This window comes from Phasianus colchicus, chromosome 13 (assembly GCF_987193195.1).
Source record: "Phasianus colchicus chromosome 13, bPhaCol1.hap1.1, whole genome shotgun sequence".
Classification (NCBI taxonomy): Eukaryota; Metazoa; Chordata; class Aves; order Galliformes; family Phasianidae; genus Phasianus; species Phasianus colchicus.
In genome coordinates this window covers 16,924,331-16,950,808 of record NC_143448.1, presented here as the reverse complement: position 1 = coordinate 16,950,808, position 26,478 = coordinate 16,924,331, and the positions used below count along the sequence as shown (strand labels likewise).

General features: G+C 39.7%; 1 protein-coding gene and 2 long non-coding RNA genes across 7 annotated transcripts in view; 2 read left to right on the top strand and 1 right to left on the bottom strand.

Moving 5' to 3' along the window:
• The window catches only part of LOC116243771 (uncharacterized), a 30,205-nt gene extending 14,827 nt beyond the window's left edge, over nt 1–15,378 (top strand). Inside the window, exon 3 of the long non-coding RNA XR_004170051.2 lies at nt 15,008–15,378. This is a non-coding gene — a long non-coding RNA (uncharacterized LOC116243771). The remainder of the gene's footprint in view (nt 1–15,007) is intronic.
• Nucleotides 8,146–25,190, bottom strand: LOC149916184 (uncharacterized). Its single transcript, XR_016470666.1, has 4 exons — nt 24,277–25,190; nt 22,212–22,914; nt 9,494–9,551; nt 8,146–8,710 (listed from the first exon to the last, which is right to left on the bottom strand). It is a non-coding gene; the product is annotated as an uncharacterized LOC149916184 (long non-coding RNA).
• The window catches only part of MLYCD (malonyl-CoA decarboxylase), a 34,433-nt gene continuing 33,104 nt past the window's right edge, over nt 25,150–26,478 (top strand). For 4 of the 5 annotated variants that reach the window (XM_031615572.2, XM_090149422.1, XM_090149420.1 and 1 more), the window contains exon 1: nt 25,160–25,697. In XM_031615572.2, the coding sequence (XP_031471432.1) occupies nt 25,200–25,697 (498 nt within the window). In that variant the 5' untranslated portion in view covers nt 25,160–25,199. Of the gene's footprint in view, nt 25,698–26,478 lie in introns of all 5 variants that reach the window. The other variant, XM_090149423.1, reaches the window with a different exon arrangement.

Sequence of the window (26,478 nt, the reverse complement as noted above, 5' to 3'; positions counted from 1 at the left end):
TACTGTCACATCTGCAACACAAGAGATACAAATTTAGGGGTAAATAAAGGTGGATAAGTGGCCACTTCCTAGCCTCACTGAGTCTACAGACCTTCTGAAGACTTTTCAAATAGTTAACAAAATAGTTAAGCACCACAAGCAGGCTATTAGAATCCAGAATGAGACATTAATAACTGTATACTTCAGGTGTTGTCATGAGAGTCAGGAATTCTCCCAGCAGTAAACAGCTTTAATAAGTTATCAAGGTGAAGACGATCCACTTATATTCCTCACTATAATTCTGGATTTATAAAGACAAATCTGAAGTCAGAACTTTCATCATATTGTTTCCAAGAATTCATTTGCTTCAGATCTGTCAGACTTGATATTGATTTAGTAGAATAACCTTTATTTCAATCAAAAGAGCAGCAAAGCCAGTCCCTTTAGAACTCTGAAACAATAAATATGGGATATCAAAAGGGAAAAACTTTATCTTATCTGAGAGTGGAATCTGGGATTGAATACCTAATGAATACTAACTTGTTCCAGGAAAGAAATCCAAAACAAATAAACACAAGAGGACTTTATTCACAGCAGAAGACAAAAAAGCAAATAACAAACAAACCCAGATATTACTGCAAATAGCACAGATCAGAAGGAGGAACTGTGAAACAGATTCAAGTGTGTGAGGAGCACATGCGTGATGAAGAGCCTTCAGAGCAGCTCCTTGTGCTCCAGCAAAGCTAGAGGCTGGGAGAGACAAGCTCTCATCTGGGAGAGGGGCAACTTTTCACTTGAACATCAACAGATAAGAAAACAGCCAAGATCCTCCACTGAGATAAGGAAACCTTTTCTTCTTCCCCTTCCCATGCACTGAGTGATGTCTCTGAAGCGTGGTGCTCAGAGAAGTTCAGTGCGATGGGTTTTACCTCCCCAGCTACTGACACTGTGAAAATGTCTTGGAAAAATGATCTCAAAAGTTTCTCTGGAAAACCAGAAAACAGAATCCACTTGTGTCTTGAAATATGTACATTTGTATTTGCTGGCAAACCAGCAACTTAACAACAAGATCTTGCCTTCACTATGCACTCTTCCTCTTGAGACAGAGCACATCTCAGATACAGTTTGGGAATATTACAGCTGAATCACAGTTAGCTCTTTTTAAATTAACCTCTTGCAGTGACTTTAGAGTTTAGCCCCAAATACACCTCCATGCTATTCTATCTCTATACAATTCTTACCAGAATTTTTGAATGAGTTCAATTTCATCAAAAAGTGGGAAACCTTTCCATTCTCTTTAAGAGACATCGCTATCCAAAGCACAAAAGGAAGACTTCTAAAAAACTGAGAAAGGGGATTCTTATCTACAGGTGATGAAGTCAAGCATTTAACTGTGTTTGGAAATAAACCGACAATGAAGCATCACATCATTCTACTGCTAAATGATAATGCAGAAAGAAAGTGTTTACAAGCGAGTCCTCCAATTTAAAATCAGTAGTACAATATGTACTAACCCAGCAATGAACTCTGATATTTATGGGTAATTGCTTTGTGGAAGAAAAAAAAAGAAAAGCATATTTGCATCGATCGTGGCTGCTGCATGGGAAACACAACTCATTTGAAAAGATAACAGCAGCAAATGGCTTGAAAGAAGAATTTTAGCCTGCTCCAATGTAAAAAGAACAAATAACTACAACTAGTGGAGTAACATAGGAATCTATTTGCAAATGCCTTTATGATAAAGTATTGCAAATTAATTCTTTGTACTGTTAGATTTGTAATGCATGTTTAATATTTTCTGGTAGATACTGGGTTGTCTGAAAATATTTATGAACCCTGAAGCTGCTAGAATGATATTTCATTTGAAAATATGTTCTAGAAGTGCACTTTTCAACTTTCACTTTTCTTTAAGAAGACTCAGCCAGCGTGCCAAAATGCAAAACAGAGACCTTTTGAATTCAGTAACAAATCACACAAAACTGACACCCCAAATTGGTAGCTGGGCCAAAATTCATAGCTTGGAATTTATCTGCAAATGTTGTCAACTAGGAATATCAATTAATACTTCTAGAGTTTCACCTCCTTATGAATGAAGACGTGTGGGGTTTGAAAGATAAGTGACTAAATTCATAATTAATTACACAACGTGATCTTCACTCATCTTACTGTAGCAGAGACACAATCCTAGGAGTCATTTCAGAGAATTCATTGCTTTACCCCTCTCACTGGCTGAAGAAACATGTTTGAGCTGAGGAGATAATTTGGGGAATTACAGCAGCTTGGCCTGAAATGACCATGAATGTACTGCTCTCCCATCATTAGAAAGATGTAATCCTAAAGCAAGGTCGGAGGGCTCCCAAAGCTCATTCCCCACCTTCCTAAACTAGCATTAGAGATTCTATGAACACAGTAGTTTTGCTCAAGCTCACCTGTGAGTATTGTAAGTATTTTCCCATTTTGTGTCAATGAAGCCATCTGGTTTCCCAGCATACTATCATTTACCTGTCACTGCTGCTCCTGGAGCAGACACTGGGAAAAATGGGCTACCACCAAATCTGCTTACTAGAAGTAAGCTTACAGGGAAGTATTGAGGAACACTGTGCAGAATGAGGAATGATGTTTGCTTTCTGAGGCCGTTTAACCTTTAATGGAAATTCATTCTAAACTTGAATGTTTCACTCAAGCGACTACTTGCTAAAAAACAAACCTAGAGAACTGCACTTTCAGATGTGAAGCTCGCTATTTGCCTGCTGCACATAATCACTAGTTTATCTATTCAATAATATTCAAAGTTGTGTTTGACTGTAAATTTGGCCCTGTTTCTCCTTTGTTCACATTTGCAGACATCTTTGAAATGAATTCTAGCTTCTGGGAGATGGTGAGCAAGACACAAATCTTCAATTAGCTGTCGTACTAAAACAGTAGGAAGCAGAAGAGAAGCAGAAGCAGAAGACTTCCCCCTATAGCTCTGAACAGTACAAACAAGAGTCAGATCAGTACAGACACTGTAGAGACAACTCACTCACAAATTGCTGTTTTATAGATTGTTTACAACAGTCAGAAGTTGCCTAGAAAGCTCACACTGGCACAAAAATATTATATTGGGGATATCACGTGCTGTCCTTAATATAACTATACTAAGCAAAATATGGTTTCAGATGCCTTAACCATATGGGGACACTGTCTCACTCACTTGGAAAAATGGGACCAGCTGCACACTGGTCAAGCAACAGCAGTATTTCCTTTATTCCAATGTGACCATCATAAAAGTGGTGGGTTTTCTTCTGCCTCAGTGCGGATTGTTTTGATTAAATGACATTTACTAACTAAGCACTTTCCTTGCTGGATGGTGGCAGACTTTCAGGGCTGCTACATCTGGGGAACGTTTTCAAGTTATTCTCTTAAGTAAACATAAGACCATAAAATGTAAATGTAAACATAACAGTTCTATAACAGTAAAAGCATAATTTGAATGAATAGGGAAGTTAATGAAACACCATTACATGTAAGAGACTATCATCTCCCTCCGTGCAATAAGCAATGAACTCACAACTGCAAATTCAGAAGTAAAAGAATTAATTCCACTCAATCTTTGGATTTTTTATATGAGTCACAAAACATTTATTTCTATACATCAGCCATTAGAACTGCTTTGCAATTTTCTCATTGCTATTAGCATTTCAGTCCTGACATCAATCTGATCTCAGACCCAGGAAGCAAACCATTTATTTGTGAACTAACAACCAGGACAGTGGAAACATACAATTACTGATCCAAACTGCAAAATGCAGAAGAAGCAGAACATTTTTTAAGGTGATCGCTTCATAGGTGCTTCAGTATTGTCAGCCAAATTATCAGACACTGACAAAGCACTTCCCCGAGAATGTAAACTTATGAAGAAACAACCTGTGACCTCCTGGTCAAAAAAGAAGCCAAGTATACTTACTTTCGTTTTGTCTCCCATAAGCATCATTTGATTTCTTTATGCTTCGGCATCAACACTTTTCACTGCAACACTCCCATCTGCCCATCCGTTAACATGCAAGAACATCATCTTTGAGTCAAGATTATTTTTGATCCTTGCTCATTTAACTTAGAAAAATTAAGTGTTCTCTACTACATATTTAAACATTTAGCTCTAGTTATCTATTTACAACTACGGCTGAAAGTGATACCTACAAACCTACACAACACTGTCAATTATCTCTCTAATAATTGTGGTCTTCTTTGGGCCTAAATTAAATCTGGCTTAAGGTTTTGATCTCATTTTGCTATTAAACTTCAGGAGTTTGTGTGACACTGTTTTGATTCTGATTCTAATATGAAGCGGTAAAAAACCCACAGTGTAAAAGGGACCTTGGGGACTGTTTGGAAAACAAAACCACCACAACCCAGAAAACAGTGTTATTTCTAGTTAGGAAACAATTTATATTGGCATATGTAATTCGAAACGAAGTGCTAAATATTACTCAGCAGTTGTTTTTATAGCTTTGATCAGTGATACATCTGAAGAGAGGTAAGGGTACTCGAGCATTGGGGTTGGTTTGTTCAGTTGAAGCGTAGTGTGATTGTCAATTAAAGAGATTATATTGTCAACAGAAGACAGCAGAGTCTTTTAAATGGCAGTTTGCATATGTTTACCTAGAACTTAAGAATCTGAGATTAGACGTTCCTCATTTGGGTGCTTTACTGTTAAAGCAGAATGTAAATTCTAACATGTACTTACCATTCCTTTTGTTACTTTTTCTCACTTCAATTTCAAGACAGAACTGTTCTCCACTCCTCCCTCAGTTCCCTTTTTTACTCCTTTTGATAATTCCATCTTCCATTTAACTACAGACATGCACACACATACAAGAAAACCTCAGGAAAGGAAAATGTATTGTGCTGCCTGAAGTCATCTGTCACATAACCATGAAATCCATTGCTCTAAAAGGCAATAAATGCAGCTCTGCTTTCTGAAGTAGTGAAGAATAACTAGGAGCTGTAAAAACAAGTGGAAATTTTTGCTACCTCATTCTGTTTGCAGCCTTGACACATTAGGACAAATTTAAAGATTCTGCTTTATTACAGAATTCTCCAACATGAAATGTCCAGTGCGTAACACTAAACACAGAAAAGGCCTCACTTTTGTAAAGGAGAAGGGATCAGAACCAGGGACCACCACCTTCTCCTCATATGGAGAAACAACAAGGTTTGCAAACAGCACCACTCAGCAATTCTTCTGAGGGTTGGTTCAGGGGAGGCAAACTGAAGGCAGCGCAGTCTGGCTTCTGCACCTCTCTCTGGTTGGTAAGACAGGGAGCTACATTTCCCATGTGAGTTCTCTAACAGTAGTTTCTTTTCTTGTCATGCTCACGTGACGACATTTATGCATTTATTTTCCAAGCTCTGCTTCTACCCATTATGTCTTTCTTGTGAGATTACTATCCTTTGAAGGAGGAAATTACAGCTCTCTTGGTCAGGTCCTAAAACACTTGATATAAATTGAATACAAGGCAGATTTTACATTAGGTATAGCACTTTCTGCAAAATTAGAGCAATCACAATGCAAGCCATTTGTAACTCACTTGGCTTTCCTTCCTTAGCTCTCCCAGGCACAGTATTTGCATTTGCTTTTTAGTCCCCTGAACACAATCACTGAGGCAGCTGCTCCCCTAAATTCCTTGTTAAATCAGCCCCTTTTGGGGGAGGCCTCCTCCTGAACATCACAAGTGATGCCAAACTCACAGACAGTTTATTCCTTCAAATTCCAAACCTGCAAGCTGTACATGGATTTCAAATACCTGCAAGTTTTACAAGTAGTGGAAACACTATTTTACGACTGAAGTAGATACGGCTGAAGAAGACATTGATTTTCCCCAGACAGATTTCCTAAACTTCACCTGTGTTTTACGCACATGGACTTTCCTCAGTGTTCCCCCACCCCTCACAAAGCAAAAATAGACCCAAACCCCAGTGGAACAGCCATCATTTACTGCCATTTCACCCTTGCCTGATGATGTAACTGTTCAGAAAAGTTTACAGGTATTAAAAGAAAGAATTGAAGAATAAACAGTTCACGGTCATCAAAACAGATTCAGGTGACATTTCTGGATATATGAGCAATCTTTGACTCAGAAACAAATCGTGGCTTCACTCTGACATTAGCCTTTTGAAAACAAAAAGAAAAGAAAAGGCTTCATTTTTCCGTGGCAGTGATTTTGTTTGAAGGGGTTCCCTCAGCTATGCTTTTCTCCTCAGAAAGCAGGAATTGGAGATCATATTTTTGTGCAGCCACTTTTAAACTGAAACAACAGTCAATAACAGAACTGAATACAGCCCTTCATATTTCTTCTTCACTTCCACTAACAGTGAGTGCTTTGCAGTAAAGATCTAACACCATTTTCTATGCTCTATTTGGCTTCATTGAATCTGAGAAAACCTAACATGAGGTTTAGGTTAGATTCCTCCACAGTCTCTTCTAGGATCTATCACCAACCTCAGACTGAAAGGGAACCTGAAAGCATTGGAGATATTTCGTTGCTAACACAATTGGCCACGTAAGTGCTTGCCTAAGTGGTGTGATCAGCACTGCATTTATGGCAAGGATTACAGCAAGCACAGAGACAAGCCCTGGCACTCATATGCAGAAAGGATACAGGGGAGTTCTCAGTTCACCTAGCCTGGCTTGCTCTCACAAAGCTTAATATCTTATTGTCACATGTATTTAATTCACTCCAGACATACTGAATGTTCACTGGCAATGATTGTGACAAACCTGGCAATCTATGTTTAAAGGTTTAACCTGATGACACAGCAAGATATGAGCTCATCCTTTTTATTAGGTCAAGAAAAAGACATTCTGCAGAGACTTTCAAAATTAAGAGGTATGGTTTAGTACCAGCTTTGGGTTCAGCGATTTTACAATATTAATTAGTTTCCAACATTATGATAAAATGGTTGGGCTGGGGGGGTTAGAAATGAGAAAGACTCCAAACTGGAGATAAGATTGAAGCAGAGAAAGGAATGGCTTTCTGAAGCTGATGTCAGACTGATTTCCTAAGTGTTCTTTACCAACCATTACCTGCTGTTCCAGCCACCCATGACAGCCTTTCACTCTGGCTCTGGCCTTACCCAAGTTGCTCTGCACACCCTGCTTTATCCTTTCAACCTTATTCTGGTTAGCAGTGTGTCACTTGATCTCTTCTTGCTTGACTTTTTCTCCTGCCTTTATCCTCACATACATGTAAGATGTGAATCCCAAGCAGAAATAGCATAAACACCTGAGAAGCCAGTATGAGAGTGTAACATATTCTGATTTTTAGCCTTGGTCAAAACCTCTAAGAACTGAAACCAATTTTCTTTATAATTCTCCAAATTTGCTATGAAATTAGTAGTTGAGGTATTTTAAGTCAGGAGAAACATTATTACATTTTAAAATGTGTGGTATAAAAATTAATACTCAGGAAAATCCAAGAAGTTCTCTTCCAGAAATGATGTGTTTTGACATTTATTGAAATTACCCATTTTGACTTTTCTGTCACAACTTTATCTTACTGAAGTTCGTATGTACTTGTGGAAAGTTTCCTTCTTAGCAAAACTGTCTTCTTATGAGAACATATTCCATTGGAAAAGTTTCAAGTAGTGATAAGCACACAGCACATGTACCATCCCCTGCTCCTTAAGACACCAGCTTGGATTGCCAGTTCTGAAGCAGCTACGGCTTGCCTTTGTAATTGAACAGCCTCAATGCCCACTGAGGATCCCATATGCCATACTGATAAATAAATGACCATTCAAGAATTTAAAAGTCAGAAAGATGTGCATAAAATTAGTTCAGAAGTGATGCTTTTACAGGTATTTATACTAAGATCCATTAAAAAGTCAGATTACGATCATGAAAAAATATTATTATGCAGATCTATAATAATGGGCTCTTTCCCCATAATAGTATCTGAAGTAAAATAGGATAAAATAATAAATATGTTCATAATTTCCCTGAACAACACGTTTCCAGTTTCATCCTTATATTACAAATAAGAGATTAAAGGCAGAATTTCTTACTCAAGCTTAAACATTTGATTGTTAGCATCACTAAAACCTAAAAAGTACTTAATTATAAGTATTGGTTTTAAAAACCTCTAAGCAAATTCAAAGTTTCCATGTCTGCAGAAGAATAACTGATAGACAATATGCTGTCTTTATTACACTTTGCTGATAAATGCCATAGATACAATTCAGAAGAGAGCTAGCTTTTTGCTTAAACAAAAGAGCATCATAAGATTTCAATATAAATGAACAAAAAGCCAGAGGTAATAAGTTGCTGCTTCCATTGACAAGTCTACAAACACATTTTCCCATTTTTAGATCAACAGTATCTCGTAAGCCAATAGAAATACGCCTGTGGATGAATGTGTTTATCACATCATATAAATATAATTGTCTGCAGTGTACTATAGTGTCTCTGCACTCCCAAATGACAACGTGTAATAAAGAGAAAACATTTTTACAGGAAATAATGTCTGTCACAGCAAGGAGGATTTTACACTAGATTTATATTTTTCAGAAAGTTCTTTCCATGCTATTTTGTAGAGAAGCTTATTTGATATTGTTATGAAGATGCACTTAATTGGAAGAGTCATGTCTTCCCTCAGCCATGACATTAACAGTCACTCACAATTCTTCCCTACCTACAGAGCCCAGCTTTGTGAGGCTGTTGCATGCTCCACTTTGCCACTCATCCAAAAGCCTACAAAGGGATGAAAAAACAAACCACAGTGCAATGTTAGTCAAAATAAGAGTTACAGCAGTTATTTTATACTCATTTCTTGGCTACAGTCAATATCCTGAGGTCAATGGCTTGATTATTGAGACCTCTGATCTATCTATACTGGGTTCAGTTTGTTGAGTCTACAGTGACTCCTGCTGCTACAACAGATGGGATTTTCCTCGGTATGGCAGTTTCTTTAGGACTTCAGCATCACAAATTATCACATACCTTGGACAGAAAAATAAACTAGATACTCACTTTGGTTTTGCTTCAAGTATTTTCACGTGTCCCACAACTTTTTCACTCCCATTTTCTATTTTCAGCTTCAACTCCACTATTATTCTAAAATTAATTCTGTATCAGTGCATACTTACACTTCTCTTCTACAGCACTTGGATTTCCTCAACTGCCACAGACTACAGAACTGATTGCTGTTCACTTATGTGTACCCAGTACATAGCCTGGATATGATCTGGAAGGATTGATGGAGATTTGAAATCAACCCCTACATCTTTCACCTCAAGAACCACATGGCCTCTTTCCTTTGTTTAGATGGGGATGAGGTCAGAATCTTCTTACTCTCATTTGGTTGCTTTGGAAATTCAACAATTTTAAGTTTTGACAAGAAAGGGGGGTGAAAAAAGACATCCTTTAATATAATAATTCTATATTTCATAAGGATCAAACTCTTAAGATTCCTGTCAGAAAAGGGGAGGAACACCACAGGAACAAAGTGAGGTAATGGACATTTCTGTCAGTTACCTTACAAATTCATCTTTCTTCTACATGTTATTAGATGCTGCCTTGCTCTCCTCTCCTCCTTAAATACAAATGACAGATTATATTAGATGCATGAATTACATGGATTATATTTCTGTCACCAGTAAATTAGCTGTTAAATTTAGTTTGTGTGATGCTATTGACAGTTCCCTGATTTAAGAACCTTTTTACTTTTTAGTCTTTTTTCCTCTGCCTCTTCTTCTTTCCTCTTCTGTCAAGATCTCCATCACACTTTTGGAAGCACATAATAAGAGTGGTAGCTATATATCACAGACCCACAAATACAAGGAGGTTATGTTTCTCCTAAGAAGTGGGGAAAAAGCTGCATACAAATGTATTTCTAAATGAAGAAAATATTTTATAAGCAATACATAATAAATACAATATTCCAATAAATGCTGTTCTCCTTGTAGATTGTTTTTAGTAGACTTATTTCCTATTTCTGCCCATTTTTTTCTAACCCTAGCAAGCACTTTGATCCGAGTAGAACTCAAACAAATTACAAATTAAAGAATTGTTGAGATGTAAGCTTTATGGCTGGCTCCTCCAGATCTTCATTCCCAGATCTCAGGAAACAATTCCTTACCATGAAACCTTTTCTATAGATCGTGCCAGCTGAAAACATACAGCAGGAATCAATCATGCTCTATAGCTGCAAAGTTCTGCCAGGTTAAGCACATGCAAATCTCAGCAGGATGCACTGGCTTCAGCATAGAGAGTGGTGATCCAGACTGAAAGTTCAACACATTCATTGTCACTCACAATTAAATGCCAGAGATACACTAAATGTTTTTTGGAATGACTTGGTGTTTTGTATAACACTTTCCAATTGGTTATAGCTCATGAAGTTCTAGAAGAAGAAAGAAAAGCCCTACCCAAAATGTCAGAAAAGCCATTGTCATTGTCTCTGCCCAATGAGGGGATGTAGCAAGGCCTCAAACTGTGTTAAGTCATCAGGAAGAGCACAAGCTCTCACAAGCTGAACAATCAGGTGATGTGCAGCAAGAAGCAGAGTGCCCAAGTCCAGCAATCTGCAGTAACACATTGTTCAAAAACTTACAGATTCTGCTTATTGTGCACCACAGCATTTTCATGAGTTAAACCCTCCCTCCTCCGAATAAATCAGATCATTGCAGTGGAATCCCCAGGAAGTTATTGGCATAATCATGCTTTGCAGATTCTATTGCATTTTTGAACCTACAGAGTTTCTATACACACTAAATTACAATAAGAAGACCACTCTGAAGATGAATAGTTTCTCCTAGGTGGTCATTTCATCAAAATTCTTAAGTATTTGATCAGAGTAAATTCAAGCAATTGGCAAGCAGATGTTTCATGCAGCTTTCTTTACATGCACAGGAATATTATTCTTTCAGGACTGGTTTCTGAATTATTGCATTACCTTAAGGAAACTGTGATCTACCAGTTTTGTAAACAAACAGATGTTTTGATGTCTGGGTTAAACTCTGGCTCCAACAAGCAGCAATAGTATCAAGATATTTCATAAAAACAATATTGCAAGAAGTAGCTTCATATTGTTGAAAAGTTCGCTGTGCTGATGTTGCTAAACAATGAGGGTTGTCAACTGGTGACTCAATTTCTGGATGAGTTTGAGAGCTATTTGTGCTGCCTGCACAGAAAACTGGGGTATATAATGGGGTAACGAGCACTAATGAAGGCTTTCCCCTCATGTAGCTTCCTGATCTTTGAATATGCTTCTCAGCATAGATACTACACAGTGTAGTAACATCACAATCATTGACATTTACATCCTGCAGCACACATCCCCACAAACATCTCTTAGCGATAACATGTATTTACCTCAAGGCTTTGGGCTTTTTAAGGCTAGTCATATGTTGTTTAGAAGCCAGCTCAGTAGCAGAATTAAATTATTTTTGACAGAGAACCTACTAAAAGCATCAAATCAGAGGTATATACAGATTTAAAAAAAAAACAAAAAAAAACAAAAAACACACACACAACAAAAACCAACCCTAAATACGACAAAAAAATCAAATTCCCAGATTGACTCTAATCTTCTTTCAGTCCCAGTATATACAAAGGTTAAAGATAAAGTACATGCAAATATCCCTTCTCAGTCAGACTCAAGTCTCCTCACTCCCATTTGTGTGAACATAAATTCCAAAGGGACCTACCTACCAAGGGTATAAGAAAGGAAGCTTTGAAGACCCCAGCAGTTAATCTTAAGCACCACAATTAAAGAGGAAAGCCAGAAAGGAAGAAAAATTACAATACTTTTCTTGTATGCCTATTTGGTTTGCAGTGGACAGAAGCAAGCTTGCAAGAAAGTGTTTCAATTTGCTTAATAAATTCATAAGAGACTCTTATCCCACCCCTCAGCCCCCCTCTCCCCCCCATTTCAGGCCTGTTACAAATTCTCATCTTTTAGGATTTTAGAAGTAAGTTTTAATCCTGGCTCTGCCAATAATCTTCTGGATGACCTTGAGGAAATCGCTTAGCCCCTGTTCTTTCAGCCCAGCTGTAAAGCTGGATTAATTCTTACTTGCTCACAGTGGTGTAAAGTAAATGATTGTCATACAGTATTCTGAAGCACTACAACATGCCAGAGATAAGCAAGACATACACTAAGCTTTGCATGAACTTTGAAAAGATAAGCTTAGAAACAACTGTCTATGAGGTTTGATGGGAACCTCTCAATATTCTTATTCAAAAAGGCTTTCATCTTACATCCCAAATGAATCCCACCTGTAACTCGGGTTTTATTAAAAGCATTCAAGATGGTGTGCACATTTTTGATTAGTGCTAACATGAGGGAAAAAAACATCACTCGTTACTTTGTATTTCTTAATATTTTTTCTTCTCAAGACATCAGGCTCTGCACTTAACTATATATATGCTTTACTTCAACAGCCTTGTTTCAGTAATATCTGAAGTCTGGAGAAAACATTGAAACAGCTCCATTTGGCAGGACTTGAGAACTCAGTCCATCTTACGGTACCTGTAACACAGCTGGACGCCAAACAGTGCGAGATGATGGCACAAATGCCTACCAGTATCAGTCATTAGCTAGCCAGCAACCAATTAATTTGTATTTTGAATTACAATCACACACTTATTTCACAAAGCATTCCTATTAAAGGCAAAGCTATGTTACCTTGTGTTCCAAATAATGATTTTAATTAAACTGTCAGCTTTTTGAAGCCAGAGGTATCTAAAGACTGCTCTTCTTGCTGGTCTCTTATTACAGCTGGATTTTGTTTCCATTAGTTTCCTTTATTGCTGTGGCTTTATTCTCTGTACTCATTTCAGTGAAGATTCATAGATCAAAATGACACTTCCACAGGAAACCCCCAATTCATCCAACATTGTGATTGCTCATAAAAGTTACAAAGCTGTGTATCAGGAACGTATTTTCTCCACATAAGTGGAAGAACTACAATGATCTACAGCAGTGAAATTATTAAGTGTGAATTGTTTGCACATGCAGAGAAAAACTGTTCCAAAGCATCACAGGGCTTTACCTTTCAAGAACATATCCAGGGCAACACCATCCATGCCCACACAGACATTTGCAGTACTACAACTACTTGAAGTCTAAGATAGCCACCTTCAGGCCTGGCTGGCTGTTTCTGTGCAAGAAAGAAGTTGCAGTACATACGAGAAATCCAATTTCACTCCTGCAAGCATGGCTTACAGAGATTGATACAAAGCCTTTATCTTCTAAGACCTCCTCTTGCAGCAAGCTGCTCATGCACTAGAGATTCCAATTCCAATAATCAATGACCTGTCATTAATTAAAAATTCCTCTCTTAGCAAGGCTTCATTCCCATTTTTGGCTGCCTTTTAGTATCTCTTCTCTTAACACACTGACAGTATATCCAGAGCAGGAAATGCTTCAGGTGCTCAAGGGGTATACCTACAATAGTTAATTGAAGATGAAACAAAACATTTGTAAGACAGAATCTCAGTAACCAGACAACATAACATTTACAACAAAAGGTCTTGAGTAGTACAGTGATGTTCCCAGATAAGCTAGTAATAACTTTCCAATCCCTAAAATAATCCATCTTTTAAATAAAAGCTCTTCAATGCAGTCTCTCTCTACAAATCCTTGGGACTAACTGAACAAAACACTGAAGTCTCATGCAGCTTCATATCGTTATTGAAAATAGTCTATGATCTCAAGCAACATGTCTCAAGGGAACAGAGTGAAGCCAGCAGCAGGATTGCTCTCCTGCCTGCAGCAGAGCTGGGTGACAAGTTTGCTGACCTGCACAGCGCTGCCTGCTCCCTGCCTGCCAAGTGCCAGTGTCCCTTCACATCTGCTGGTAGCAATGCTCATATAATTGCTTTCTACCCTATTTCTGTCAAAAAAAACAACACAAAAAAAGCATACAAAAAAACCAAAACACCACAGAACAACTGCTTACTTATTAAAAGCAGACATTGCTAGTTGAGTATTAAGAGTTAGTTAAATAATTAGAAATAATTTATGAAAACTGTGAAATCCTAAAGATTTCTGTGGCTGCATTCACAGGCTTAAGACAAAGAAAGAACTAAAACAGCAACAAGGATCAATTCAAAGGCTCACTGGGACTTCTTTAAAAGTCATTGTTCAAATGGGCATCTTGTGGGAATGGAAGCAAGAGAAAATCAGAAGCATGGCAGTCAGTGCAGAATAGGGCTTGAGGAAAGCTCTGCTTAAAGGCTTAGGGAGTTGGTCACAGCAAAAAAACTGCAGAATAAAATCACAGAACACGTTTAAATGAAGGACTTTGTGAGTGACTTGGGCTTCAGCTGCTTTTCTAACTTAAAGTTGTTTATCTAACTTACAGCTTCCAGAAATACATTACTTTCACTTATAAACACATAGCACACAGTACCATTCAGAAGCACACACAATTAGGTATTTAGTTGGTTTAGACACATCTTACCTTTTCAACAATATAACCTGTCTACAAAGTAATTCTTCAGACTATAAAGGATTGAATTAATATGAAAAGTATGTAATTTAAATACAATTATGGTAACTTCTGAAATATCTGATAGAGTCAGCCTACACTAATAGAACTGCTGGGGCTGTCACTGCATGTATCCTCCACAATAGTTGTCGTATGCAGTCATTTAAACTGGACACATGAGAAAAAGCAAACAAGAAGTCAATTAAACCAACAGACAATAAGATAATAGAAGTGCAATGCAATTTGAAAATTACAGTATTAACAAATATAAGAGGACAGAAAGGCCAACAGATCCACAATTAATGAGGTAAACTTCAAAGCTGCAGGGTGGGGAGATGAGCTCTATGTTTAGATATCCCCCAGACTGCAAAGCCCAACAGTTCTGAAGCCAGGAAGCAGCGACACTTATGTGGATGCACCTCAGGGGCTGCAGGAAAGGAAACCATTCACCTCCCAAAGGTGAAAAGTGTGAAGAATATTTAATGTGGTATTGGTAATTATCTGGATAAGGTAATTAATTTTCTTTCTTCATGCATTTCCTCTTATTCTGTAGAACACAACAACAAGAGGTCAGCTGAGGTTCAAGAAGGTTGCAGACATGTGAAGGAGCAACACTGAAGGCTTCATTACTGCAGGACATTGGAGCAAGAATGTGGTTTCAAAAGGCATCAAGCTGTAAGATGGTAATAAATCGTTATTGATTTCCTTCTTCAGAAGGCAAGCTGAACTTTGTCTAATAAATTAAATGACTGTGGATGCAGGAATAGTGCCCACGATGATTTGTGGCCCCAAACCTACGCTGAGCTCACATGAGAGTAGGGATCAGATAACAGCAAAATGCTGAGCTGGGGCACGGCTCTGCCCCGCTGCCAGCTGCTTCTAACTGCATCAAACCTTCAATTAATGTATTTCTGCAGTGCTGCTATTTACTGGGCGTCAAGGAAATAAAATTTCTCCAAATCGCTGGAAATCTACTTATACTATTGGAACATGTGGCCTCCTACTAAGCTATATTTTTACTAAAAGCTCTTGATTTCCCACTCTAAGCTTAACTGCACTAAACTGCCAAGAACAACATTGGGTTTGTAATTATCATTAGTTTCTAGAAACATTTAGACCTGAACTTCATGAATTTTGAAATTAACGTTTCAGGAAGAAGATAGCTATCATTTTTACTTTATGGCAGGCAGTCATGCAATAATCCCTAAACAGCATCCTGGATTTCAGAAGCATGAAAACCATATTTCTTGCATACTATATGTATAACTGCTTTTATGGTGGCCCTTCACTGCAGGCATCATAAAGCACTGAGCACATAACAAATAATTTATAGCTAATGGAGGTTTGTGCTGACCCAAACTGCAAGACAAACCTGTCCTTTCTCCAAGTTAACTTGCCAAAGTGCTGAGAGTGATAAAAAAGGTTAAAATATAATTAATTTTAATATGATTGGCTTCAGAAGTACCATACAAGAAAACCTATATTTTTCAGTTATTTGAGCTTGTTTTGAAAGGAAAACCGTAATTTTTTTAGTTTCTCTGTTCTTTAGCAATGCATCAAGCTTCAGTAAAAATAGTCTGTGTCAGTAGGTTCCTACTGTGCTCCCTTTTAAAATATATATTAATGTATTTGAAGTGGCATAGCTGTGTGAAAAGAACGGTACACATGCATGAATTGCTCTCTCCTGCATGGCATGGCCACCATTTTAACACACTTCAGCTTGGCCAGGTTCCAGCTCCAGATTCGCTTTCCTTGAGGCAGCTTTCCACACTAAGCATCATAATTGCCAAGGAAAGTTGCATATCACAGCCCCACGCTCCCTAAGTGGAAGAAATACTTCTGTTGCTGTTACCATGATCTGATATATGGCTAAAGTGAACATCAACACTAATAAAATATTTAGCAGCCTAGATTTAACTTGGCTTGCTATAGAGCACAATGAAGCTTTTGACTTGATTAAATATTCGCCTTTAACGTGGGATGCAGTTTTGCATTTTTTAATTCTTCCCCAGAGCATCATCCAGGTTTTCATATAATTAAGTGGGTACACTCCAGACTGTTTACAACTGGGATCCCTGATGAGACTGTTGTCTGAAAACTTTATGTTCTTTCCATAACTACATGCAGACTGTTGAGTTCTTTAATATTTCCTGTGCCATGGCTGTTTCACAGAGCATTTTGAGCCATTTATTATTAAAGCAGCCAAATGGATGCCACTGTCACTTCTCCCCACACCTTTTAAGTTTTTTAATTTTTTTTCATTTGTTCTCTGCCATGGGTTTATGACTCTTACTTACACGAGTAATTAAGAAAAAGCTGAAAAAGAGCTGGCTTAATTTCAGGCTCCAAAATGAGCTCTTTTACAATATATTAATCCGTGGCATAATTACAAAGCAAAGAAGAAACATTCAAGTTCATTCAGAAGGAAAAAAAAAAGACAAAGCTACAGGAGGAGAACTCTGCTTGATGAATTAAAAACAAGAAAGTTGAAGCAGGCCATTTATTTACTGGCCTTCACGCTTTAGCAGTTCACTATCCCTTGTCTCCCATCACATCTTATTATGATGCAGATCTAGAATGCACATATAAACCTGTATCTTAAATTTATATATAATTAAACACTTAAGTTATATATATATATGTGTATATATATGTTGTGAGGGAGTCTGTATATATAAATTAATGTCAAATAGAACGTGGGGTTGGGTAGGAAGCTTATATACAAAGCAAGTTCTAAAGGTAAAAAAAAAACTATTATCAACATTGTCTTTGCACAATGACCCACAAGCCAAGCAAGCATCATGTGGATTTGTGTGCTCTTACACATCTTCACCTTAGAGCTCACCAGAAAACACAGTAATCGTTTGATTATCAGTGCAAATACCTAGGATACACCTGAGCCCTTGGAACACACAGTATTAGCAAGAATTCGCTCGGCACACATTCAGCATTGCTCCATGTTCACCTGTAAGCACATGGCTGTGCACATCAAATCCTGCAGTGTCAAAGTCAGAGAAGTTATCAGTCCCAACCTACCCACTGTAGAAAGGAAGATGAGAAACACTGCACATCCTCAGTACTGCAGTCAATTACAAGGGCAGAAATACAGTGGCGTATCAAGAGACATAAAATCATAATTTCCCCCTTAGAGGAGCATTCCTTCCCAAATCCTTTCAATTTCTAATTTTGTTATGCTGTAAATTGAGGTTGTGGCCTTGACTCCTTTTTCTTTTTTCCTTCCTATCCTTCAGAGATTTCAACAGCCACCCGTGCAGTACTGCAAAAAGCCATCTGCAGCATCAGACGAGGCTCCCTCAGATTCTTTTCCCTCTTGTATAACTATATTTACTATCACATTAAATGAAATACACCATTGCATGGCACAAACTGTCATGCTCCAGTTTGTTGGTAATTTCTTTGGGGTCAGCAATCAATACAAGTTTAAATGAAAACTATGAACTATACCCCAGCTGCGTTCAGATCTCTAAGTAATGGCATAACAGTACCTTCACACACACACACACAAGTGCAACATTCAGTAAACTCCCCTCATGCCCAAAACTGGACTCAGACATTTGCATTTTGGCTTCTGCTCACAAATCTAATACTTATACATGAATTGCATCAGCTGCATGCAGCAAGGCTCAAAAATTCAGGCTTTGGAATAAGGACTACATCATAGCCAAAACTTAATGCTAAAGGAGCTCTCTGCATTCAGTATGAACTACATTTGAGCCTTGACACAGTGATTGGTTTTCACCTTTTCTTTTTTAATGACAGCACAATGAGCACTTTCATTTGAAATTCGAGTGTGTGCTAACATGAGATACTTGCTCAGGCTTACAGTTATGCAATCACTTCATTATTCAACGTGTTCATCATTTACATGAAAGCTTCCTCATGTTTCAAAACCATCACCTTGCCTTACGCTGTGGTGTTACTGAACACAAGACTGCACGTCAGCATTGTTCAGTGCAAAGCAGAGAGTGCGGGTCCTAAGGTAAAGGCATTCTGACTGCAGGAAAAAGGCCAATGGGACAAGCCACTGACATGTGCCATTTGGGGACAGTCGTAGTGGCTATGTGACAGGGGAATGCTGGCTAGAGCTTGACAGTAAATTCATTTGCAACCCTTGGAAGTAAGCATACCAAAGCACTTTTAATCCCCAAGATACACTGTATTAGTACATAAACTAGAACATAATCAATTTTTGGCAGCAAAGGCCAGTTTACTAGGCAATAAAGATTTCAGTGTTCAGCTACAACTACTTCAGTGCCTGCTGGGCTGTGGCTTATGGCTCCAGGTCTCCAGTGCTGCTCGGGTTCAGCAACCTCCACCAGCTTTCCCACAGCCTCCTTTGGAGCTCAGCAAAAGCTTTTCCCCATCCGCTGCACACATATAAAATATATACATTAACCATGAAAATAAGGCAGAGAGATCTTGTTGAGAACTGAGCTGTATAAATCCTGTACAGTTGGTGAAAGGCATTAATACACTGACACCATGAATTCTGACATCCTCGCTGGTTTAGTATTACTGGTTTTACACACAAACCAAATACTGTGAACACTTCATTACACTCCTGCTAACTTTATGAGATACCTGAGCACATGTGAGATGGCAAGGCACTGTGGGACAAGAAAAGTGAGTCCAAGCACTGCAGTATTCCAACAGAAACTTTCAAACTATAATTCCTTGTAGGAAACTCCAGCAACATAAAGCCAAGTCTGTTGATGACAATCATATTGAAAGCATTATTTTCATTGCCATTGGTATAAAAAAAAAGATTTTAAAACACTTTGTTTCCTGAATATTAAGTTCCATGCTGTGTAAAGCAATTGCTACTTCTCTTAATTTCATGATAATTGCTTTATTCTATTAAAACTGGTGAATGTTTTTAGCATAGAAGAGAGTACATAAGTTTTCATTTGATCTTAACAGCCAGTCTGCAACATTAAACACCAACTGTAAAAGAAGCAAGATGTACAGGGTAAATAATTGTGTTGCATCCAGAACTGCTCCTCGTATGATCTAGTAAATCCTTTCACTCAGCAAATGCCTGAAGGTGAATTGGAAGGAGATGGAAAAAATAAATGAACAAATCACTCTAATCAGAGAGAGAGAGAGAAAGGCTGGTCATCCAATTCTAGACACTCACAGGCAACACACCATTCAGCACTTAATCCAGATTAAGTGGATTAAGGCCAGAAATTAGGCCTCTACTACAGAAAAAAAAGCTTTACTTTCAGTGCCCCAGCCATGCTTTGCTCTAAGCACTGCAGAGCTCCCTCTGCCACAATGGGCTCCATGAAGCTGTTGATCTGGTCCTTTATGATGGAGAAGAAAAAGGAGAAGGTAATGAAAACCAGAATATTAATACACTATTCTATACTGCTTCACAGACTAAGAGAACAGCTGAGTTCAGCTCAACATTTAGAACTATGCCACAAAGGAGGAAAAGCTGCATGTCCTCTCTCCAAGAGTACCAAATCTTTCATTACATTTCTCATTTAATTGCTGTGACTGAACACAGCAGTTATAATAAATATGAATAAAAAGCACAATCATTCCCATATTTCTTCCATATTAGAGTGTGCAGCTTCCCTTCTTGATAACTTCTGTCCCATTACATTTGAAAAACTAACAATTTTTACTACAAGTGGGAAAACTGAAAGAAAGCTTCTCACCCCTCCACCCAGCCTTGTTTCTGAGAGTGAGAGGTAACCTGAGACCTCACAGCTTAGACATCAAAATTCACACAAGTGTGAAAAAAAACCATGACTGAGCAACAAGAAGAAAAATTATAAACATCAGTTTAGAAATAACTAACCTAAGAATTTCCCAGTATATTGTACAATGTCTCTTAAGCATTGGATTACAGCTTCATGTGCCACAACCAAGAGCATCTGCTTAGACCATTGGCTTCATTTCCATCTAACATGTCTTCTACGCCTCAACAAGAATTAATAGTAAGGAACTGCACTAACTGGGTATACTAATAAAAGTACTACAAACTTCATCAATTAAGACTTCTCATAAGTTATTTTTCATACCAAAACAGAAATTAATTACCAAAAGAAGATGAGAGGAAGAAAGGACACAGCTTGAAGGTTTTATGGTGCCAACTTCCACGCTAATTACAATGCTCTGGGGCAACAACAATGAAGCAAGTACAGAATCTAGTAAATGAGTTTGTGTAAGAGCATAATCAAGCATCAGACAACAAAGCAAGTCAAGGTTCACGTGTATGTTAGCAACTTCCAACAGTGGACTTAATACCCATAGCTGAAAATGAAAGTACTACGTTTGCGTTAACTGTAGACTGAAATCTTGAAGACATTCCTTAGAATCGAGAGTATTTCCTTTCCTTTCTTTAAAGAAAGGAAAACCTGAGTCTGAGAAATGTACTGTCTACTGACAGTTACAAATATTCTCAAAACTGATAGAACTAGCAAGATCTGAATCTTCAGTCAGCTATAAAAAATCCTTAACTTCATAATCATTATTTCAGGCAGCTTAATCACTTGAAACAAGCATTGCTGTGATCAGTTCTTAAAGGCAGATACCTATCCTGTTCAGTCCTTCATTTCGTTACCTAGTGAAGTGCTACAGCCAGCAAATTAAGCAAGTATTTGAAGATCTGGAGAATCAGGAATGAAAACATTGAACCCAGCTAGACTTACAATGAAGCTTCAACAGATTTGTTCACTTGAGAGCATAGAATTTAGTCTGCAGCCTCTGCGTACAAGCCTCGTGTGTTTAAACCCAGATAATTCAATAAAACAATATCTTATTTATTTAAAATTGGGATTAAAGCTAAACACTGGCTATAGCTCTGGCAATTGAACATTTCTATCCAATTTTAAACAGAGAGTTTGGGGAGTTGTAACAAAACAAACCCCAGAACTGCCACATAGAATTGCCTGTCTGGAGGGCCTAAATAATTGAAGGCCAAGTATAAAAGCTGAAAAGATTTTTTTTGTGTGTGTGTGTATGTTTTTTCTAGGGTTTTTTTTTTTTTTTTTTTTTTTTTTTGCTAAGTAACTACAGCAGATTTTCTTCCAATAATACCCTCTGAGATTGATGAAATCTTCAAAATAGGACTCTCTCTCATTTAAAGTCATTTTACAAACTCTTTCCAAAGCCATTACCAAACTCATTTAGAGCTTGCAACACAGCTTGCCCCAGCATTATGACACTGTAAGCACTGCTAATTCACCAACCTTGAAGGAAAAACAGGGAAAGAGGCCTTTTATCATCATCTCTTAGCTTTTTCCTTAATATCAAACTGAAAATAGCTATTTTTCAATAAAACAAGTAGTTAGAGGCTTTTAATATGCTCTAGCAGATATTAAAAAAAATTAATTTGAGAGCTGTGCTAAGAAAAAAAAAATCTTGTGCGTGTGCATGATTATTACACACAAGAGTAAATGTCACAATACTCTTATGGCAGAAGTGGGGTGTGTGGGCTACTGTTCTTTTGTAAATCTCCCTGTGATGAACAGCTACAAACACAGGCTTTGTTGGAAATGCACGTTTCCATTTTCCTTCCTTTGAAGTTAATGGGAGTTCTGCTATTCTTTTTGATAGCAGTACAGTTTGCTCCTCATTTAAGACTCCTATCCTACATATGCTTACACACACATATCTTAATTACAGAGGAATTACTGAGCAGAGAATCCAGGCTATCTTCTTTATTTTTACTTAACATTTGAACTGATTAAAAAGAAAAAAAAAATAAAATCAGATTGACTTACCATCTTTTATATGCTTCTCTTTTTGCTTGGAGACAAAAGTTACAATTACTGAAGCATAATTAGTCTCTTTCAATCTCCAGCTTTCTGATAGTAATATTCAATTTTCAACAAAGTCAAAAAGAAAAAATCTTCTCTTTATAAGAATATCGTAAATTCATCTCCGAGCATCCCAAGTTTAGCAAAGTCCTTATTTGAAGGAAGGCAAGATCTCAGAGCAGCAAGGGTTGGCCAGGCTGTACATGGCATGGAGCTGAGAACGGGAAGAGCCTCACCACCACCAAGCAAGGCAGGCCTTGTTAGCAGCCAGGTTTGGTCAATAGTTTGGATCATCACATAGATCCACTGAGCAAGGTAAAACCAGAGAGTCAGAATCAGGCACCACAACAGCAGCCAGAGTCAGGCACAGAACATGAATTGCTTAGCAGGTCCATGGTGGAAGCAGGACTGCAGTTGCAGATTAGAAAGGCCCAGGGGCAGAACTCTAGTGGAACTGGAGACCCAAACTCCTAAAGCATAGCTCAGAAGAGGACTGAAATCTCCAGGCTAAGTCAAAACAGGGCTCCCAAGCCCATGGGAGGGTGTAGAGAAGGCCCTAGTGAAGCTGGTCAGAACCATTAAGGTCTGTTCATGCCCTCAGGTCCACAGCACAAAGAGTTATTTCCATTTTTGAAGCAGCAGCTGAAGCAGCTGATTTTTTTTTTCCCTAGGGGACAAAAAGAAGCGGTAAAAGATTTTAAAAGGAATTTCTCACTTTTGAAAGCTTTATAACTTACATCACAATGCTTTTTTTCCTGTAGATGAACAACTAGGTAACTAGTTTTTATGGCCTGTGGCTTACGCAAGACAACTATGTTATTTTAAGAACAATAACCAAAGCCAATCTGAGAGGTCAAAATGAAAAGAATAAAAAGGATTTCTGTGTAGGACTTCTAAAAGCCAGAAATGCTGTTCTTGATCTGAGAAATGCTGCCTGTTTCCTGGAAGGTGATAAGCCTTCAGCTTCCATCCCCTCCCTGCATTTTGTTCTTGAGCTTCTTGAAGTTTCCAGCAATCACTGATTCATGCAGAAACTGAACAGCTGCACAAGGCTTCCTCACATTTTTGTAAGCTCCTTAATGCTCTGATTTAATTTCATTTATTCATAGTTACACAAGCATCCCAAGACACTTAGGAGAGAAGACTTACTATGTTCACAAAGCTTTAGATTTTCTGGCTGAGTCAGAAAAGCAACCATTTTGTAATGCTGTTTTCAGAGCTGATGTGCATTTGCCAAAACAGCCAGATAGACCATCTAGGCTCAAGTAGGCTTCTGACACAGATTTTAGGCTTTCGTTGACTAAATCTGCATCATGGCTTGTAAAGTGGTTTAGTATATAAACATGTACCTAACAAATACATCAGCTTAAAGAAACCTGTTAAGGATACAGAAGAAAAAGTTCTATTTCTAGCTATCCAACATAAAAAAAAAAACCAAAAAACTTGCTCACATCGTTATGGAGCATTGCAGAATAAAGCTTTAATTTGGTTTTTCAGACAGAAAACAGTCTTGTTTAACTAACAGCCATTTAAAAATGCAGCACTGCTGTTTATAAACACTGCACGTTCAAATGTCATCATGTTATGTGGTGAAAGTTGTCACCCATGTTAGTATGTGAACCTGACACAGAAGCTGGCTTTGACAGGCTTCAGAGATGGAGCAGGACTAATCAGCCAACTTTTGAGAGTTTCTACTTTTGCTGAAAATGAAGTTACAAAGCTGTTAAGGGAACTTCTGAAATGTAATTCATTGCCCCTGGAATTTAATTTTTTAACTATTTTTTTCAAATATTTTAATGTTTCTGAGTCATGTTTCCCTCCCTTCAGGGTTTCTAAGCTTATCTTATGACCCACAGTTCCCCAGTGCTACACTGCTGATGTTGCTTTTTTTTTTTTTTTTTTTTTTTGTCCCCAGGAGCTCTAACATTGTTCTAGAAATTTTTAATTAGATAACACTCCAGCAGTAGTACTGTTCCCACACTGCTCTATTCGGTGGTGAAGAGGGCCTGGATGTGTTCTTAATTCTTACTTCAGCTGCAGAGAATCAATAATTCCTTGTGATTCCCAAAGTGGAGACAACTGCTGCTCGATGTTAATTTCACTGCCATCACTCTGACCTGTGTACTTTGCTTGGTGTAATGGGCATGTAACAATAGTAAGCACAAAGTACGTGGGGTGTCAAAAAGAAAAAAAAAAATCATCTTTGTAAGTCTGGATCTATAGAAACCAGAGAGCACGTGTGTTTGGCTTTGTTCACCAACAGTCCTGCAGCATGCAGAGGACTTCAGACCCATCACTGAAGACTTCTGACAGGCTCCAAAGGGCACGCTGTTTGCAGGACCACATCATTAGATTACACCATCAAATTTGTGCAATTTCCTGGACTTATTTCAGACTGAACTTGTTGGGACTGGGAAATAACCTCTTTACCCACACTGCCCAGTCAGTCCAGCTGGCAGCGGGCAGCCATCCAGGAACCCAAGTAGGGTAACCCCCTGGAGGCTATAGGCACAGCCACCAGCCTTAAATCAGCATAATCCACGATGCCAACGAAAGTCTCTCCGTCAGGGCCATGGGCTCACAATGGAGCTTTACTGGGAGCTCCAGTACAGCTAGCTGCTGGGCAGCAGATAGGAGGGAATGGTGGGTGAGAAAGGTCCAGGAATCACTGGGTCGCACAGCAGATGCTTGAAGGAACGTGCACTGAGGGAGATAAAAGCTTTGTGCAAGGAAGGACGCTGAAGGAACCGTCCAACAGCGCATTTTCGCGCCCGCCACACTCAAGATGGCGGCGCAGCGCCGCTCACGCCGCTCCACACTCTCCCGCACTTCCCCTTCTCGCTTCTGATTGGCGGGTTCGCGGTGTCAGCCAATCAGCGCGCCCGCTGCCGCTCCGGGGGCGGTGCCGCGGCCTGGCCTAGGTTGAAACGGCGGTGGGCGGCGGGCCGCGGGATGAGCCGTCTGGTTCCGTGCTCGCGGCTCCTCCTGCGCCGGTCCCGGGCGGTGCCGCGGGGGCTGCTCCGTGCCGCCTCCGACGTAGGCATGGAGGAGCTGCTGAGCCGCTCCGTGCCGCCGCTGCCGCCCTACGAGACCAAGGAGAAGGCGCCGCCCCCGGCTGAGCTGCGCAGCGCGGAGTTCATGCGGTATTACCGCGGCCTGGCCGGGCCGCCCCGCGCTGAGCTCCTCACCCGTCTGGCCCGCGACTTCGGCGTGGATCACGGGCGGGTGGCGGAGTTCAGCGCCAAAGTGCTGCAGGCCCGGGAGCAGCAGAGGGAGCTGGGAGCCCTGCTGCAGGCCGAGGACCGGCTGCGTTATTACCTGAACCCGCGGTACCGGGGGCTGTTCCAGCACCTGGGCCGTCTGGAGGGAGGGCTGCGCTTCCTGGTGGAGCTGAGGGGAGACCTGGTGGAGGGGCTGGCGAGCAAGGAGGTGGACGGGCCTCACGTCAAGGTGAGGGCGGGGGTCCAGGAGGCAGTCAGGGCACGGGGGGGGGGAGGGGGGTGTGCAGCCGGGCCGTGTGCCCCGATGGGGTGGCACTGACATGGAGTGACGTAGGGAGCTGAAGATGGAGCTGTCATGCTATCAGGAGCTTGCAGAATGACGTGTAGGTTGGACGTCAGGGGGAAGTTCTTTACAGAGAGTGGTGAGGTGCTGGAACAGCTGCCTGGAGAGGCTGTGGATGCCCCGTCCATCCCTGAAAGTCACAGAATCACAGAATTGCCAGGGTTGGAAGGGACCTCAAGGATCATGAATCTCCAACCCCCCTGCCACATGCAGGGCCACCAACCATTCCACCTAATGCTAGACCAGACTGTCCAGGGCCCCATCCAATCTGGCCTTGAACACCTCCAGGGACGGGGCATCCACAACCTCCCTGGGCAGCCTGTTCCAGCACCTCACCACTCTCTCCATAAAGAATTTCCCCCTGTCTGAAGTGTTGAAGGCCAGGCTGGATGGGGCCCTGGGCAGCCTGGTCTAGCATTAAATGAGGAGGTTGGCGGCCCTGCATGTGGCAGGGGGTTGGAGATTCATGATCCTTGAGGTCCCTTCCAACCCTGGCCATTCTATGATTCTGTGTAGAGGCAGGGCTACCAGGCCATAATGCAAAGATTCTGTTTGAGGGAAGAACGGTGAGTTAGGCAACTCAAAGCCTAGGTTGGACGGGGCTCTGGGCAGCCTGACTGGGTGCCTGATTTAGTGCTAGGCAACCTTGTCTGCAGCAGGAGATGGT